The following is an 18,013-nucleotide window of genomic DNA, read 5'->3' on the forward strand; positions in this document are numbered from 1 at the left end:
GTAGAGTAGATTTAAATTTTGAACATATCTGATGTTCAAAGTCTCCCTACATGGAGAACATATATTTTTGTTTTTCCTTTACTTGACAGGCATACAACCTCTTAAACGGCATATGCACACAACATTTACAACATGTAATTTTCCTTAATATAATGAAAATTACGATTTTTTCCAAGGGGAAAAAACACCATCATCGTCAAAATATCGCAAAGTGTCACTAGCTCCAACATTCAATGCCCATGTTTCCCAACTTTTCTCTCCATTGCATAAAACTCATCCAATCCTGATGACTCCATGAATGGGAAAGTCTCCTCAATCCATGATCATCAACGACATCTGTCACAATCCCCTCATGTTGCCTCGTCGTGGAAAGATGGTCACCCTAACTGAAGCTACATGATCTCACTGCAACATATATAGTGTCGACCCACCATGTATCATCATCATGTGAACTATTTCAATGATACTCCAATTCAATTCAAACACATCTGAGTACACTGTTATAGCCTCCATGACTTGAACTAGTCGGATGGCTTGTCCAACTGTCACACTCAAACCATGAAAATGTACCTCCTCATGCCATTGTCAATCATTTCTCCAACATCTCGTCACAACATCAACTCGATCAAGAATCCATCCCATATCTATCCAAATGTAAGGTAAACCATGTCCAAGTCCATGAAGTGGTTTCCATCTCATCTGCAACGTGTTGTCATCAATGCTAATGTCCATGTGTGGTGGTAATGTACCAACAAACAACATTCATCTAAGCATCATCATCTATGTGTGAGAGGCTCCTCTCCTAAAATCGAATAAGATATCCTCTCAACAATCCAACTATCAATGTGCCATATCCAGGTCTATGAAGAAACCTCCATCTCATCTGCAATATTCCATGCATCAAATCTGTCAAAAGGGAAAGTCTATACTTGCATCATCATCTCATCCATGTGCTACTTATCGTAATAGACCAATCAGCCACCATATCCATCAGAAGTGGTTAAGCCTCATCAACTCAAACCATGCCCAAGTGCTACCACAAAGGCATCCCCATCGCTGCAACTCCATCAACTCCAAATTGTCTCGTCTTTATCATATCCATCAAGTCACTCCTCACAAACACACTCCATAAATGTGCCCAAGGTATGCATCCCATACAACATCAAAGTCAAGTACACCTCTAACCTCAACTCCTCAATGAATTAAATACTCCAAGGCCACTATAGTATGAAGTCTCCATCAGTTGTAACTCTCTCAAGTCATCATGAGCACCCATGAACTATCTCCATCCAACATCTTAGCAAGCATATACGTCTTTGTCTCAAATGCCACTGCAAGATGCCTCTACCCCTGTTGTATGAATACTCATAGGATTTTCATAAAACAACCATGGCCTTGTTATACAAAGGTGCACAACATACCCATGAGCTCATTTGCAAAAAAGTCTCTACGTCGCATCAAAAAGTCCATCCGCACAACATTCATTCCTTGGCACTTCTCTTTGGATTCCCATAAGTGACATATCTATGAGTGCTCCTACATAATGTCCCCACACGAAGTCTGCCATGCTGCATCTATGAATCTTGAAATCCACGACTCTAGCTTCCCATGTTTTCTATCTTAGTAGACTCAACACAACTTTGGTCATCACATCCTCATCCTCAATCAGGTTTAGTTTCGTTGGTCACTAAACCCCATATGACATCATACTATAGGTTCCTTGCATCATCGTTGCCTCCCTCACTAAAGGTCCATGAAGACTACCTCTTAGTCTCAGCCATGAAGAAGTCCACCCAAGTATCATATCATCATAACTCTGGTGTGCCCTCTCTCCAATTTTTCCATGAGCGATGCCAAGCACTTAGCCAATTCTCCATATGGATAAGCATGACTCATCCTCCGCAAATCTCATCATGTTCCTCCCTTGTCATGGGAATTTGCACCTTCTGCTATAGGGTCACAAATTGCCCCAACAAGTTTTGGAACAATCCATGTTCCTTGCCTCAGTGCACAAGGTTTCATCGTAGTCATCCATGTTAAGGTTGTCGATCGCATTGGAAAACTCTTTTTTTCCATCCCTACATATGGCCCATCCTCCAAAAGCTCGAATGAAACACAAGTAATATCAATACTTAGATCTTCATGAGGTTCCTCCATGTGAGTTCCTTCTATAATCAATGTTTGCAATATGTATGATCCTGGTCCAACTTAGTCAACTGTCATCACACCAAGTTTATCCTCTATCATTGATACGCTTGCAACATCCTCTTCCTCATATATCACAGCTTCTTATTCCTCATCGCAATCTCCAGCTTCATCCTACTCTATTGCCCAACCAATTCGAAGAAGTTCCCTAATAACATTCTCCTCTAAGAATTCAAGTTCATATAGAATATGTGGGTTCTCTTCTTTCATACGCCTTAACCTATATAAGGTGTACACGAGCCTCCCATTGCATTCTTCCCAACTTGCCATGTCTTCTCGTTCAACTTGGCCCAAGAAAAATGCTTCACCCCTGTTGAACTTGAACTTCAATCTTCAAGCAGCACAACTTGCCCTGAATCAAGCTCTCATACCATCTATCATGCCCATATCCGAGTGGTAGTCTTCCAACCACACATAGGCGGGTGCAACACCACTGTACTTTTTCTTTTCATTAATACTTGAGTACACGGTCTACGCCTACTTCAAAACTTAATCAATTTTCCAAACAAGTGTTCTCAATAATGCAGCGAAAAAAACATTCATCAAGTTATCTTCTTCAATTATCTTTTATCAATATGCAGTGGAAATCATAACAAAAGTATACACATATACTTGGGAGGGGAAACTCCTATAAAGTCTACCCAACAATATATACAAACTCTCAAAATATAGTACAAGCATATTTTTACAAGTTTATAATATGTCGGTAGTTGCCTGGTTGCACCAGCAACTCGCCTCAAGGTTCTACCCAAATCGTGCATCTCACTGCCCACACCAGTGACTATGCCATGTTGCTACCCAATGTTGTCCACACTACCATCGCACCAATGTTGCACTTGCCTACATTGTTGAAAACACCAATTTTCTATTTTGTAAATGTTTAGTTGTTCAAGAGTAATTTTGTGAAAAGTGTAGTCTATAGGTGAATTAAGAGTTTATAAGGTGCTATATGTGCATGACAAAGGGTTGGTATAAGGCAAGGTGGTGGAATATTCCATCAATTGTTTCAATAGGGGATTTAGCACTATCATGTGGGAACGAAGTGATGCTAATAGTAATATCACATAATTCTTTACCAGAATTTGACATGAATAAATTGATTAGGAGGTGCGTGGTGTCATGATTGAACGAAAAGATAAGGATAAGTAAGGTTGGTAGTAGATGGCCCGAGCTAGCCATTATTGTGTAGTCACTAGGGTTATAGGCGTCATTAACTAGATTTGTCTTGTGTTTTCTTTGAATATTACATGATTTTCCTCTATGGTAAATTAATGTTCTCTCCTATCAAAATATGGCTAACAATTAAATGTAACAAATGAAAAAAATATTTTTAAAAGGAAAGAAAAAATTAACATAAGAATTATTAGACATTAATAATAATATAAAATAAATTAAGAGGTTTTCTTTCGATATTTTCAAATTTAAAATTAAGATAGATATGTCTTTTTCTTAAAATTAAGATGGATTTTAGTCTCTTTAGGAACTAATTTATGCATTAAGGAAGATTATGGATTTCCAAACGATATTAAAAGTTGGGATAAAAACAACCCCTTTGATTATAAAATCATTATGATTAGCATTCCTTTATCCAAGTTCTATGGGATTATTTTTAAAAAGAATTTTAATACTGGATAGAAAGTCATGTGAAATGGATAATGGCTTAATGGATTGTAATAACTATTTTTCAACTATGAGCCATGTCATTGGATGAATGCTTAAGTATTAACACCAATGTTTTTTATTACTTTGATGAATTTAAGAAAGCTTTTGATACATTGCTTAGAAATAACTTTTAGAATATATTAGAAGAGTTAGAGGTCTTTTGAGATAAAATATTAGTTGATAAGGATGAATGAGAATGTGTTTCTAACTTTAAGAGTATTGTAGGTTGGTGAGAAGACATTAATTGTAATATGCAGGCTACACATGGTTCTCTTGTATATGTTATCTTTCTTGAAATTCACCTCACAAGTTGGATTCATTCTTCGAAGAAGTATATTGTGCAAGTGCCACTCTATCAAATATAGTCATCATACTTCATGTTTATGTTAATTTCATTATTCTTGTTTTGAGGTTCCCCTAAAATCTCAACAGGCAACCAAGAATTCTAAAGAATTTTTGTTCTAAAATGGGTATGTTATTAAATGATAAAATACAAAGGTTATGATAGTTAAATCCAAAAATATTACTTACACTAATTTCCTCTATGAAAAAAACAACTTGGAAGAATTTAGTTCATACAAAAGTTTAGGATTCAACCTTCAATAGAAGCTTAAGTAGTGTTATATCTATTAAGAAAATTATTAATGTACAAGGAAATCTTGTTTTGGTCTTAAAAAAATTATAAAGTAATAGATTTCTAGTTTTTGGAAAAAACAATATCCTCTTGAAACTCTTTTGACTCTTTTTAATTATATGGATGTAAATTTTGAGGTTGAAACATATCTAAATAATTATTGAGGACAATTTTGTAATTATATAATTGTTTTAAACTCTATATTCCTAAAGTTAAAAGCATTACAATTTATCTTATGTTCAACATAAAAGTTAGTCTTACACACACTATGATTATGATTATTATTAGCTACTTAATGTATAAGAATAAAATAGTTAAACTGAAATACAAGAAGCTTCATAATACTTCTTCAAACTCTAGTCAAAGTCATCTATACATGAAGAAATTTGGCTTAAAGATGTTTTAAGTCTTGGCTAAACAATTCATGAATATAAGAGGATCTCACTATCAAGATATTAATATCATTAAAAAAGATATCATATATAAATATAAGGAAAATTTGTAGTATAATATAAAGATGGAGAATAAGAATAAAAAAAAGAGGTTATTAATCGGAACCTAAAATATCAAAAGTATCTATTTGCTTATAACTTGGTTAAGAAAGAAAATCAATATTACTAAAATGTAAAGATACTTTCTTGAGCCCCATAACTAAAATGGTTTTTCTAATACTAAGAAATTGTGGGTGAAAAGAAAATTAATCCTTGTTTATGTCCAAATTAACTCTTAATCTTATAACTAAAATTGGTTTTATAATACTAAGAAATTGGAGTGAAAAAAAATTATTTCTTATTTATGTCCCAATTAAATCTTAATCTTAATATATGTGTAGCAATTCTAATCATGCTAACTTAACTCAGGAAAATTATAGATACTTACAAAAACTTCTATATAATTTCTTCAAACATAAAAATAAAATTTTAAAAGAAACATTTAATTCCTTATATTTTTTATAAAACAAATCAAAATTATTATTAAAAAAAATTATTTTTACAATATCAATAAAATTTTACCATAAATTATATTGATATATTATACAAATATTAAATAAACGTTTAATTGTTTATATTTTTTATTATTAATGTTAATTATTCTTACGATCTAAATACAATTTTACCCTAAGTTATGTTCTAAATAATGTATATTACACAAACATTTACAAAAATATTGTTCAATTTTAAATATAATAAAATCCTCTAAAAATCTATCATCTATTTCAAAAACTCTCATTTTCTATATTGCTCAGCAAAACAAATACAAATCCTATTGATTCATAATAACTCTAATTTTTTTAATCCTCATTTTAACAATTTTTTTAACCTTTATGCTTTTATACATTGCTTTTAAATTTTATTTTATTTATTTTATTAATTTATTCATTTGAATCTATTGTAGTTTAATTGTTAATTCATAGTTAGCATAATAGGCATTGTCTCGACAAAGACATTAATTACCATGCCAACTAAAATAACTGTTTGGAAATAACGTGTTGGCTTATAAAGGAGCGTATTTTCATTGTTGTGAGAGACAACGATGGCAACATGACATTAGTAAGCCATACTTTCAATTTGGTTAAATAGCTTTGGATTTTTCCCAGATGTATTTTGGGATTTTAATCAATATTTTTTTTTTAATAAGATAAATTTTCTACTAATCAAATAAAAAAATAATTTAAGAATAAAGATAATTTCAATTTGGGAAAATTGTTTTTCTAATCATCAAAATCAAAAATAATTTAAGAGTAAAATTAATTTTAATTTTAAAAAATGTTAAAAATAATTTAAGAATAAAAATAATTTTAATTTTAAAAAAATGTTTTCTTAACTATCACAATCAAAATTAAAATGAGTTGACTGATATAAATTAAATAGTAAATAAACATTAACAAGTATTTATTCATAATTTCATAATATATTTAATATTATCAAAATAAAAATAAATTGTAAAAATAAAATAAATTATAACTTTAATTAAAATTATTATTATTATTAATAATTATAAAAAACTATAATACATAATATAAGTAATAAAAACCAACAATAAATATTTAGAATCTAATCATATTTATGGATTTAATTTTTTTTTAATCAAATAAAAATTAAAAAATACCATAAATATCTTTGAAATAAATTCCAATCTTTTATCCTAAACACTACTAATAACATAAATTAAAATTCTCAAAACTTGTTATATAAACATACTATAAAAAAAAACATACTATAGTATTCCAACCATATCATTTTAATGGTTGGTAAATGGAGAGAGATTAATTCGTAATAGGCATTGAAACACTTACTTTATCCCAAACTGCTAAAGTTACTCATAATTTCATAAATTAAAATTCCCAAAACTTGTTATATGAACATACTACAAAAATAAACATGCTATATTACTCCAACCATATAATTTTAATGGATGGTAAATGGAGAGAGATTAATTAGTAGCAGGCACTGAAACATGTACTTTATCTTTATCTCAAACTGCTAAAGTTACAAAAATCAAAAGAAATAACAAATCTATAATTTTATTTAAAATAATAATAATTATTATTAATGATAAAATAAATTAATATATAAGAAAAAAATATACATTAAAAAAAAATATGTCAGAATATTATTAACCATTGAGATTTACTTCCATATTATTATGAAGATTCTCAATAGGATTTTGTTTACTTATTAATACTAAGTACTTAAAAACTATAACTTATTTTATATGATAGCATTTTCTTATTAATATGACACTCTCAACAACCCATAATACATTTTATATTAATACTAAGTGCCTAAAAACTATAACTTATTTTATATGATAGCATTTGCTTATTAATACGACATTCTCAACAACCCATAATACAATTTATATTAGAGTAATTTATTTTAAATTTTAAATTTTAAATTTTTTATTTTCTTAACTTTTATATTACTACAAATATTTTAAAATATTTTATTAAAGTTAAATCTCCATCATCTATCTAATAATTATAATAATTAAATTAAAATTCTCTAAAACTAAATTTCTAACTTTTTTTTTTAATTAGGCCGATAGACCTTCCTTTGGAACAGACTTTCGTCATTCCTTTGGCTCTCGTGTTGACACGTGGCATCGAATTCTGAATGGCTCCTTTGTTACTCATACTGACACGTGGCATCGGATTCCAGGAGTTTTTCAGTCTCGTGCAGCGGGACAGTTCTGCGAGGAAGTGGTTCTGCGAGGGAATGGCGGGTGTCTTTTCCTTCGTTATACCAACACATGCAAGACTCTGCTGATTTTTAGTTTTCATCTGCAAGATTGACTTTAAGGGCAGGAGGGGGAAATTAGGGTTTTGGGTATACAGATTTCATCTTCGCCTGGAACGAGCAGCAAGGGCAGAGAGAGTGCGCGGAGGAGGGAGGGGGGCGCCATGACATCCTTAAGCAGAGAGCTCGTTTTTCTCATCTTACAGTTTCTTGATGAGGAAAAGTTCAAAGAGACGGTGCACAAGTAAGTTGGTTTTTTTAACATACATTTCTCAAATCCTCTTTTGGTGTTTTGTTTTTTGTTGAGTGGGTATTCTGCAAATGAGAAGCTAATGATATTGTTGTGCATGGCATGGTATAATAATAACAGGTTGGAGCAGGAATCGGGGTTTTTCTTCAACATGAAATATTTTGAAGATCAAGTACAGGCGGGAGAATGGGAAGAGGTGGAGAGATACCTGTCCGGTTTCACAAAGGTGGACGACAACCGTTATTCCATGAAAGTATTCTTCGAGATCAGAAAACAAAAATATTTGGAAGCTTTAGACAAGTAGCCATTTCCTTCTTTCTTAAGGTGCTTTCTCGCCAGAATGCAGAGATGAGTGAGATTGAAGTATTGGTATGTTGAAAATAAAAAATTATCATTTGGGTATTCACAGGCAAGATCGGGCTAGAGCTGTAGAGATATTGGTGAAGGATCTCAAAGTCTTTTCTTCATTCAACGAAGAGCTGTTCAAAGAAATCACGCAGCTTCTTACCCTGGACAACTTCAGGTACGTTCTCTTATTTATATTTTGGCGGTTTTGGCTGTTCGAGTCGGAAAGAAGCCTTGAAATCATGCATCGGCTTTCGGAAGTCCTGTATAGTTGGAGTGAGTTGGATTGGGTACAGTTGGAGTGACTTCGATTTGGTATTTTGTAGGGAAAATGAGCAGTTGTCTAATTATGGGGATGGAAAGTCGGCCAGGACCATTATTCTTATAGAGCTAAAGAAATTGTTAGAAGATAATCCTCTGTTCCGTGACAAACTCACATTCCCGGCCTTCAAAGCCTCAAGGCTCCGAACACTGATAAATCAAAGGTAGGGTGCTTTTTTATGTTCAGCAGTTCATGGAGGCCTCTGGCTGATCTCTGTTCCTTTTGGTTTTGAACTGGTCAAGATGAATGTTTTTAGCACTCATTAACTACATACTTCAGAAAATTCAAATACTGAATTCCTAATCAGACAATGAGAATTCTCTGTTTTTGTTATGCCTACTGTTTATTTTTGGGAACAGGGGATTCGATAAAAGTACTAACATAACAAAGTGTGCCATTGGCCTTTTTGTATTCAGCCTCAATTGGCAGCACCAGCTTTGCAAAAATCCCCGACCTAATCCTAATATTAAGACCCTGTTTCTCGATCATACATGCACACCACCAAATGGGGCCCGAGCACCAACGCCTTCAACTAACCCACTTGTGGGTACACTTCCAAAAGGAACAGTGTTTCCTCCTATTGCCACCCACAGTGTGAATCAACTGGTAAATTTGTTTTGACGGTCATGCAGCCATGATTTCAACAAATACATTAGTTTAATTGATTTTTTTTTGTTTCCACAAATCATTAATAATGTGTTCATTGCGTCTTTTTGATATGATTTCAACCTTTCCAGCCTGCTGGTGCTTCTTCCGGCGGTCTTTCGAGATGGATGGCAAATCCTAATCCTACTGCTGCACACTCTGCTGGACCAGTATCTCTTGCACCACCCCCAAATGCAGGTTTGCTTAATTTACTATATTTTGTAAAATGCTCTTTAGTAGGCTAATACCATGTTATCTCTTGGAAAATTTGTATGGCATTCTTGAATGTTATTGAGTAGCAACAGTATTTTGTAAAATTCTCTTTAGTAGGCTAACATCTTTAGTAGGATTGCTTTTCCACAAACTAAGAATGCTCACTTTCTAATTGTAGGTGACCTACCCAGGCCCAGGCCCAGGTCATCCTCTTAACATGTACTCACAAGATGACCTCCCAAAGACTCTCGCAAGAACTCTCAATCAGGGTTCAAATCAGTTCTTCATTCAAATAAATTCTTAAATTCAATTTGGAAGCTGTACCGTTTCCCTTTATAAGTATGTTCACACTGGCTAGTGGTTCAAATTTGGATTGTTGGCTTTATCGATCAGTTGGAACAAACGTTGGTGACATTGCAATTTGGGAAGTGGCATCTCGTGAAAGATTAGCTTATAGGACCTTTAAAGTTTGGGAAGTTTCGGCCTGTTCGATTCAAATGCAGGTAGATGATTTTTTCATAAATTAGTTCTGTAATTTAAATTGGAAAAATTGTACATCTATGAATTGATCTTCAAAATATTTTAGAGTTCTTTCTCGAGTTGATCATTAGCACAGGCGTTAGGTAAACTCTTATACATGTTTTTTTTATTTTTTCATAGGCTGCTCTTGTGAAAGATCCAGCTGTATCAGTGAATCGTTGTATCTGGAGCCCAGATGGGGCAGTCCTTGGTAACTTAATCTATACTCTGTATTCTTTAATAAGATGTTTTGACATCATTTCCTCCTTTAAAGTTTATATAACAATGTGAGTGATTTGTAATAATGCCATTTACAAATGTCTCTGGTCTACTTTTGGTTGGTTGTGCACCAAAACAATGGTGTACCATGTGCTATTTCCCCTATTCATATACTGACATGCCTGCATTTGCGTTCATAGGAGTTGCGTTTTCCAAGCATATAGTTCACATATATTCTTATACTGTGGCAGGCGATTTGAGACAACATCTAGAGGTTTGATTACATACTTAAAGACAAACCTGTACATGCTTGTAGCTCTGTAAAATTAAGTTTGTATTGAAAGTATAATTTATTAACATTGATATGATTTATACAGATTGACGCACATACTGGTGGTGTGAATGATATTTCTTTTTCACACCCTACCTCCCAGCTATGCATAATTACATGTGGGGATGATAAGAACATCAAGGTAATCTGCTTCATCAGATATGTCAGACTCATTCTAATAGTTGTTGTTTACTTACTCTGTGTATGATTTTTTTTTGTCTGTGCTTGTCTGTGCTTGTAGGTGTGGGATGCAGTAACTGGTCGAAAGCAGTACACATTCGAAGGTCATGAAGCACCCGTCTATTCTGTTTGCCCTCACCAGAAAGAAAATATTCAGGTACTTTGTTCCTTGAGACCTGAATAATATATGTGAATTACAGTTGAATTTTCACGACAAAAATATGCATACCATTCAAAAGCCTCTCCATTTCCTCAAATTCTCCATTATAAACTGTCAATAGTTAATTAAAAGGTCAATACTGAGAGTCCACTTGAACAAAATAAGAATTAAGTGACAGAGTTAGCATGTGGTGTCAAAATCAATTCATAACTTTACACAGACTTACAAGCAGAATAGCTCCTGTTCATCACTTTACACAGATTACAACAAGCTTTGCTTCAAACGCACCAAATGCCTAATCTCTCAGCTATACAACAGATTATAAATCTATAAAGAATTTAGTTTTACTCCACCCCAATAAGGTGTGGAATGTTATATGCACAAGCCAGTACAACTGTTTATAGTTCATCACTTGAGTTAATTGCTCAACGCCATGATTAGTGTGAAATGGATGTTATTGTGAAGATGCTATGCTGAAAGAGCTCACTTTCTTTGGTGTTGCAACCACAAGTGGAGCTCCTGAAGAATTTGTAATAACAAATTTGTCATGCATAAATTTGCTATCCACACTGGATTCATCTTTTGGAACAATCTTGTAGCAATAGCAGCTTTTTAGCCCATTCTGGCCCTTGTAACACACATGTCGCTGTTTTTTACTTGCCGGAAGTTCTAGATGACAGAAGATTTGCCAACAGTGGCAACTAGATGGCACTCCTGCCTTCCACTCTCAGTAACCTGCAGTGATGAAGAGAATAGAAGTTAGAAATTAGTACACTTGAAGAGCTAATAAAGGTTATATTGCAGGCCAACGGTCCTGTAAGGTTCCATTGCTACATGTTATGAAGTTGAAGTCATTTTTTGTGTACCTTATCCCTTCATAGACAATTGCTAACTTTTAATACATTATTATGTGTTTATAGTGGTCATATTCAAGAAGCATATGGCCAAATTTTTGTGTAACTGTAAGGCCATGCTTGGAATTTGTGTTTGGGAGAATCGAATGTAGTGGAAGTTAGAGACATAGAAACTTTGTACAGAAAATAAATGATTTCTCACAACTGTCATCTTCTGCATTCTCTGATTATCGCTACTTATACTCAACATTCAATGGTTATGGTCAGTTGTTTGATGTGGAGTAGTCTTCTCATGACGGTACAGCTCCAACACTTCCAGTGTCGAAATTGGTTCGCGCTATTTCTCTTTTGAAAGGATATACGCAGATTACATAATTGATCTTAGTTAATTCGAATCTATATTATCTGGATTCGTAAGCCCAAATACAAGACCTAATTGCTTTTACAGTAATTTGAATCTACAATTCCTGGAGTAGTATTTGGCGGTTCTGTGGTTATCTCTGTTTGCAATTTCATGACTAAGCGTTACTGCTGTCTACAGATACTTGTATGGTGTGATGTTAATAATTATTGCAGACAAGTTGGTTATACTACCAATTGCATTCCTTATTTCACAAGATTTCCCAAAATACTTTGAAAAATATAATACATGAATTTAAAATCGGTTTCAAAATTTTAATAACGTTAATGTTTTAGTTGTAGTGTCAACGTTGTAATTTACTTCTTACTTAAAAAAAAAACGTGTTGCCAATAATCTTAGTAAGTATGAACGCGTTCTACACTTACTACATTGATATGAATGGTTTGGTTTTGGTTTTGTTCTTTTAATATCAAATGTACTGGTACAGGATGGTCAACGTGGTTATTGCCTTCGTCACTACTCAACTTTATATATGCCTGACTATCTATAGAACTCTCTTCCTTTTACTAATCCTATCGGCCTCTCTTTGTACCTTTTGGGACAATTGCTAGTTTATTCATTCCTATCGCAATCTAGTGGTCATATCCCAATCGAGTGGTCAATATTCACTTCATTCCTATAGGGTCCTAATTCAATCAAGTGGTCAATATTCAATATAAGTGTGCTAGGTCAAAGTGAGCACAGTCAGCACACTTCTTTCATTTAGAAGAGAAAATGACTCTTTTTTCCTATAAATTTATTCATCCCTATCGCAATCTAGTGGTCCTATCCCGATCGGCTGGTCAATATTCACTTCATTCCAATAGGGTCCTAATTCAATCAAGTGATCAATATTCAATATAAGTTTGCTAGGTCAAAGTCAACACAGTCAGCACATTTCTTCCATTTAGAAGAGAAAATGACGGTCGATGGGGCAGGTAATCGGAGAGGTGGATTTCTTTATTTGTTTAAGTAGCGTCTTGTGTATTCAAAGCGTAAATAAAGCATGAATTTATTGGAAGAGCTTTTAACTCGGCGTTGCCCATAGTCTATAGACGCTGGCTTCCGATTTTATTGAGGTTTCCTGAACTTCCGACCATGCTATTATTTGCTTACATCAGAAGAGAGTACAGCGGGTTCGGGTTCGGGTTCAACATGTGGTTTAACGACTTGTTCCGAATGCCGACTGTGTTTGCAATATTTTCTGTGTTTGCAATATTAACTGCAGCAGCGACAGGATTCGTGACTTTCGTATTCTTCTTCCAGATATTGCAGCACAAGAGAAGAAGAAACAGCACCAGATTGCCTCCAGGACCATGTCCGTGGCCAATTATAGGAAATCTTCATCAATTGAGTCTGCCTGCTCACCGTGCTCTCAAGAATCTTGCAGAAAAATATGGCCCCGTCATGTTTCTGCGCTTTGGCTCTATCCCCACTGTGGTCGTTTCGTCTTCTGAGATGGCTAAGCACTTTCTCAAAACACACGATTTGGTCTTTGCCAACCGGCCTCCAACAACGACAGCAAAATACTTATCCTATGATTTCAAGGGTTTGATAGCGACTCCATATGGAGATTATTGGAAATACGTGAGAAAAATATGCGTAACAGAATTGCTTAGTGCCAAAAGACTTGATTCCTTCAAGCATGTGCGAGAGGAAGAGGTATCTGCCATGATCCGTTCAATTTGGGAGAAGAGTGAGAGCGGCACATGTGCCGTGAATATCAGCGAAGCCTTCTTTACCCTCACCACCAATATAATTTGGAGAATACTGGCGGGAAAGAAATTTTCTAACGGTGATTTGGGTGCCGATAGCAATGGATTCAGAGATCTGGTGTTACAAGCGGTGTCTTCAGCGGGAGGTTTCGACATTGGAAATTTTATTCCTTATTTGGACTGGCTTGATTTGCAAGGTATCCATCGACGGATGAAGGAGGCCAACAAAATATTCGATTCATTCGCTGAGAAATTCATAGATGACCATATGGATCATCGCATGGACTCATCCTCGGATGGCCAGGCGGGGGCTGAAGCAGAACATTGTAAAAGCTTCGTTGATGTGCTGCTTCAGATCCAGAGTGAGCAGCAGGACGCCCAAATCACGCGAGAAACCATCAAGGCAATTATGTTTGTAAGTCTCTCCGGCATCATTCCCTCCCAGTTTTCTAATTCTTAATACTCAGTCACTCCACGCCTTCTACTTACATGAGAAATTAATTGAATTTGTCAGGACATCTTCGCCGCCGGAATGGAGACGACGGCCAGTACCATAGAATGGGCCATGAGTGAGCTGCTCAGAAATCCCCATGCAATGAAGAGATTACAGGAAGAAATTGACTGTACAGTTGGCAGACATGGCAAAGTCAACGAGTCAGATGTGGCAAACATGAAATACCTCCAGAGTGTGGTGAAAGAGTCTCTGCGATTATACCCAGGAGCGCCGCTATCGGCTCCTCACGAATCTGCAGAAACTGTGATAGTAGAAGGATATCATATACCCAAGAAAACATTGTTATTGGTGAATGTGTGGGCCATAGGAAGGGATCCTACTGTATGGGGAAAAGATGCTTCAGAATTCAAACCAGAAAGATTTGTGGAGGAATTCTGTGGAAATAATGATTATAGGGACTTAACAAATACTCAAGACTTGAGGATGCTTCCGTTTGGGTCAGGAAGGAGAGGATGCCCTGGTCCCCCTATGGCTCTTCCTACGATTTCGCTTGCATTGGCTCAGCTGCTGCACACTTTTAATTGGAAGGTTGAAGGTGATCCGTCCGAACTGAATATGATTGAATCTCATGCAATGACTCTCTCTCGAGAGATTCCTCTCTTTGCGTTCCCAAACTTGAGGTTGCCATTGAATCGTGTTTAGAATTTGGAGTAGCCCGCGTCTTCCTGCCAACTTTAGGGTAGGTTAGTAGTTTCTTTAATGCATTGTTTTGAGCGGATGTGTGAGATGCCATCGCTATTGGTATTGTTTTGAGTGGTTGTGTGAGATGTGATCGTTATATTGTGATTATTTATTTTGTTAAATATTATTATAATTTTAATATTTGTATTATGTTTAAATAAGTATAATATGTAGAGTTGTTGTTTTGCACATAAAAAATAATTAATAGTTTAATAATTTTGATGAGAATAATTATAGAGTAGTATAATAGAGTTTGAATAATCAAATTATTTAAGAAGATTAAAATTTATTTAACAAATTTTTATGATAAAAATGATTGCAAATACACGTGATTTTATATGTTTGAGGTAATTTTTGGTGATACATATTGATCATGGACAGATCTTAAAGATGTAATGGATTCTAATTAGGTTTTATATCATTTGTGATGGGTTATACAAGCAAAAAAAATATATATATACAAATTTCATGGCTTCATAGATTTTATATCCTAAATATATATTTTTAGGTCTCTATCTTATTGGCAATTATATATTAAGACGACAAAGTATAATTCGCAATTATATATTAAGACGACAATGTAAATACTTTGTTGTTGTTAACTTTTTATATTTTATTGTTTATCTATTTTCTAGTGTGCAAAGCAAATGATAGCTTCAGAGACATTTCTATTTGTTGGTAATACATACTGATCATCGGCCCATCTTAAATATGTAACGGCTTCTAATAAAATATGCCTTATAGAATTTGTGATGGGTTTATTAATAGTCTTTAATGAAGATATTGTCAAGCTTGTAGTTAAAGGGGATGATTACCCGAGTCAAATAGAAGCACCAAATAATTTTTAGATTGCTATAATAGAAAAAAGAGATTAAATGTTTAGAGATGTTCATTATGGATGATGTACATTGTATGATATTTTAATTATCCTTTGTAATTTAAAAAATTTCTCAATATTTGTGTAATTCTTTTTTCTATAATATATATTTAATGCCTCTCCCTTTAAATGCATTGGGATTTTCTCCTTTGAATTTAAAGACAATAGTGCATTAAAAATAAATCAAATTATGCATCTAAGCATGTATTGTTGAAGAAACATTGTCATATATATATATATATATATATATATATATATATATATATATATACTTCTTAAATTTCTATGTTTCTCAATACACATACCTTAATCAAGTTTTTTTATGATTAGAAATCTCTTTTCTCTTAAATGGATAAAGACACATCCACAAACAATGGTCCTAGACAAGTGCTTTTTTTATGACTCATTAATTTCTCAAGTTGTTAGAACACCTTTTTGAGGTATCAGTTTTCATCAATAATTATTCTCATGAAATAAACATAAGAAAAAATGATGACATATTGAACAAATGAATTGTCATCCACAAACAATGTTTTAGTTAGTAATGATAACATTCAAATAAAAGAAATCTCTTATAAAAATTATTGCAAAAAAAAATATTTTAGACAAATGTTTTTTTTTTTTAATTTTGAATTATCATTTTTGGTGAAAAATCATTTGATGAAAAAAGTTGTTACATATTGAATAAATAAATTTAAAGAGTGTATTCATTTATATTTATTATCCAAATTAAAAATTAAAAGATAAATTGAAAAAAAAACAAAATCATGTTATTAACTAGTATTAATTCTATATATGAATCAAGTTTTTCTAAAAAAATTGCCATCTTTCTTCACTTGAAAAAAAAATCTATAAATTTATTTTGTTGACTTCTAATATATTAATTATACATTTAGATTATTATACATTAAACTTTTATTGATGATAATTTTTATTTTGACATCATAAAATTTTAAATCATATCCATTACATCACACTAATAAAGTGTTTAACTTTTTTTAATGGTTAATTTCAATTTTCTTAATTTTTTATAATAAACCATATAAATATTTATTACACGTAATATTTTTCACACTTTTCTAACAAATTCTTAACTTAATTTCTACTTCCTATACATTTCACTTTCCATTTTAAAATTATATTTAAACAATACATGGTTAAATAATTCTTATAATAAGTATATTAAGATTATACACTTATATTAAAATACTCTATTTATCTTAAGTTACAGGGATTTTTCCCCTTAACTCGAGATATGTCAAAAACCATAAATAAAGAATACTTTCAAATGGAAGGTAATCGCGCCTTCTACGATTAAACGAGTTTTAATATGCAACGTGAACTTAATGCTAAATAATTTTCTAACAACCAAAATTGAAATATTGATACGAAGATCAAATTCCCACACTACTGAGGTTGCTAGGTCTCTAAATTAATGGGAAATTTATTTTGTTTTATAAATAAATTAATCTTCGAAAATATGATTTTTGTTTCAAAACTATGCTTTCTATTTCATTTTAATTCAATTTTATAACATTTGTTGGGATAGATTATAAAACTACACATCATAGGTGGTGTATATCACCGTTGAATATTGTATATGTTTTCTATTTCATTTTAATTCAATTTAGAATATAAAACATTTGTTGGGATAATTATAAAACTACATAGGTAGTTATATCACTGTGGAATATTGTATATGTTTTTTATTTCATTTTAATTCAATTTAGAATGTAAAACATTTTTTGTGATAGATTATAAAACTACACATTATAGGTAGTCATATCACCGTTGAATATTGTTTAGGGAGTTGTCTATAATGCGATTTTTTGGAGATTCCGATGACGGAATCCGGCAGAAAAAATTGGGGTTAAATCTTGATTTGTATTATTTAAAATGGTTTTTTAATTGCATATTTGGATTCAGCACCCTGAAAAACCCCTGGGACGCTTTGATTGTGTAGAAACTAGCTATCAAACTTGCGATTCCAATAAATTGCTGCCGGATTTTGACCGGAAAACAATAAATTGCTGTCAGATTTTGACTGG

General features: G+C 33.0%; 1 protein-coding gene and 1 pseudogene across 2 annotated transcripts; both read left to right on the forward strand.

Annotated features, from left to right (window-relative positions):
• Positions 1 to 7,688: 7,688 nt before the first annotated feature.
• Positions 7,689 to 11,190, forward strand: LOC149252290 (protein TOPLESS-RELATED PROTEIN 2-like). The gene is made up of 11 exons (XM_089454114.1): positions 7,689 to 7,984; positions 8,111 to 8,290; positions 8,400 to 8,513; positions 8,662 to 8,820; positions 9,074 to 9,263; positions 9,395 to 9,500; positions 9,834 to 10,018; positions 10,176 to 10,245; positions 10,454 to 10,527; positions 10,631 to 10,726; positions 10,826 to 11,190. The coding sequence occupies exons 1-11, from the start codon at positions 7,905 to 7,907 to the stop codon at positions 10,946 to 10,948; spliced, it is 1,377 nt and encodes a 458-aa protein (XP_089310240.1). The 5' UTR covers positions 7,689 to 7,904; the 3' UTR covers positions 10,949 to 11,190.
• A 2,086-nt stretch (positions 11,191 to 13,276) lies between these two features.
• LOC149252291 (cytochrome P450 750A1 pseudogene) lies at positions 13,277 to 15,168 on the forward strand (annotated as a pseudogene). Its single transcript, XR_016265456.1, has 2 exons — positions 13,277 to 14,308; positions 14,408 to 15,168. The product of XR_016265456.1 is annotated as a cytochrome P450 750A1 pseudogene (transcript).
• The last annotated feature ends 2,845 nt before the right edge of the window (positions 15,169 to 18,013 follow it).

Source organism: Pinus tabuliformis, chromosome 7 (assembly GCF_031772625.1).
Source record: "Pinus tabuliformis cultivar Carrire ecotype Pingquan chromosome 7, CPIR1, whole genome shotgun sequence".
Lineage (NCBI taxonomy): Eukaryota > Viridiplantae > Streptophyta > Pinopsida > Pinales > Pinaceae > Pinus > Pinus tabuliformis.

What these genes read in the sequence shown, in the direction of transcription:
- LOC149252290 (XM_089454114.1), top strand. Translation starts at nt 7,905, where the DNA reads ATGACATCCTTAAGCAGAGAGCTCGTTTTTCTCATCTTACAGTTTCTT. An exon ending in TTCAAAGAGACGGTGCACAA is followed by an intron (nt 7,985 to 8,110) that starts GTAAGTTGGTTT and finishes TAATAATAACAG; the next exon opens with GTTGGAGCAGGAATCGGGGT. An exon ending in CCCACAGTGTGAATCAACTG is followed by an intron (nt 9,264 to 9,394) that starts GTAAATTTGTTT and finishes CAACCTTTCCAG; the next exon opens with CCTGCTGGTGCTTCTTCCGG.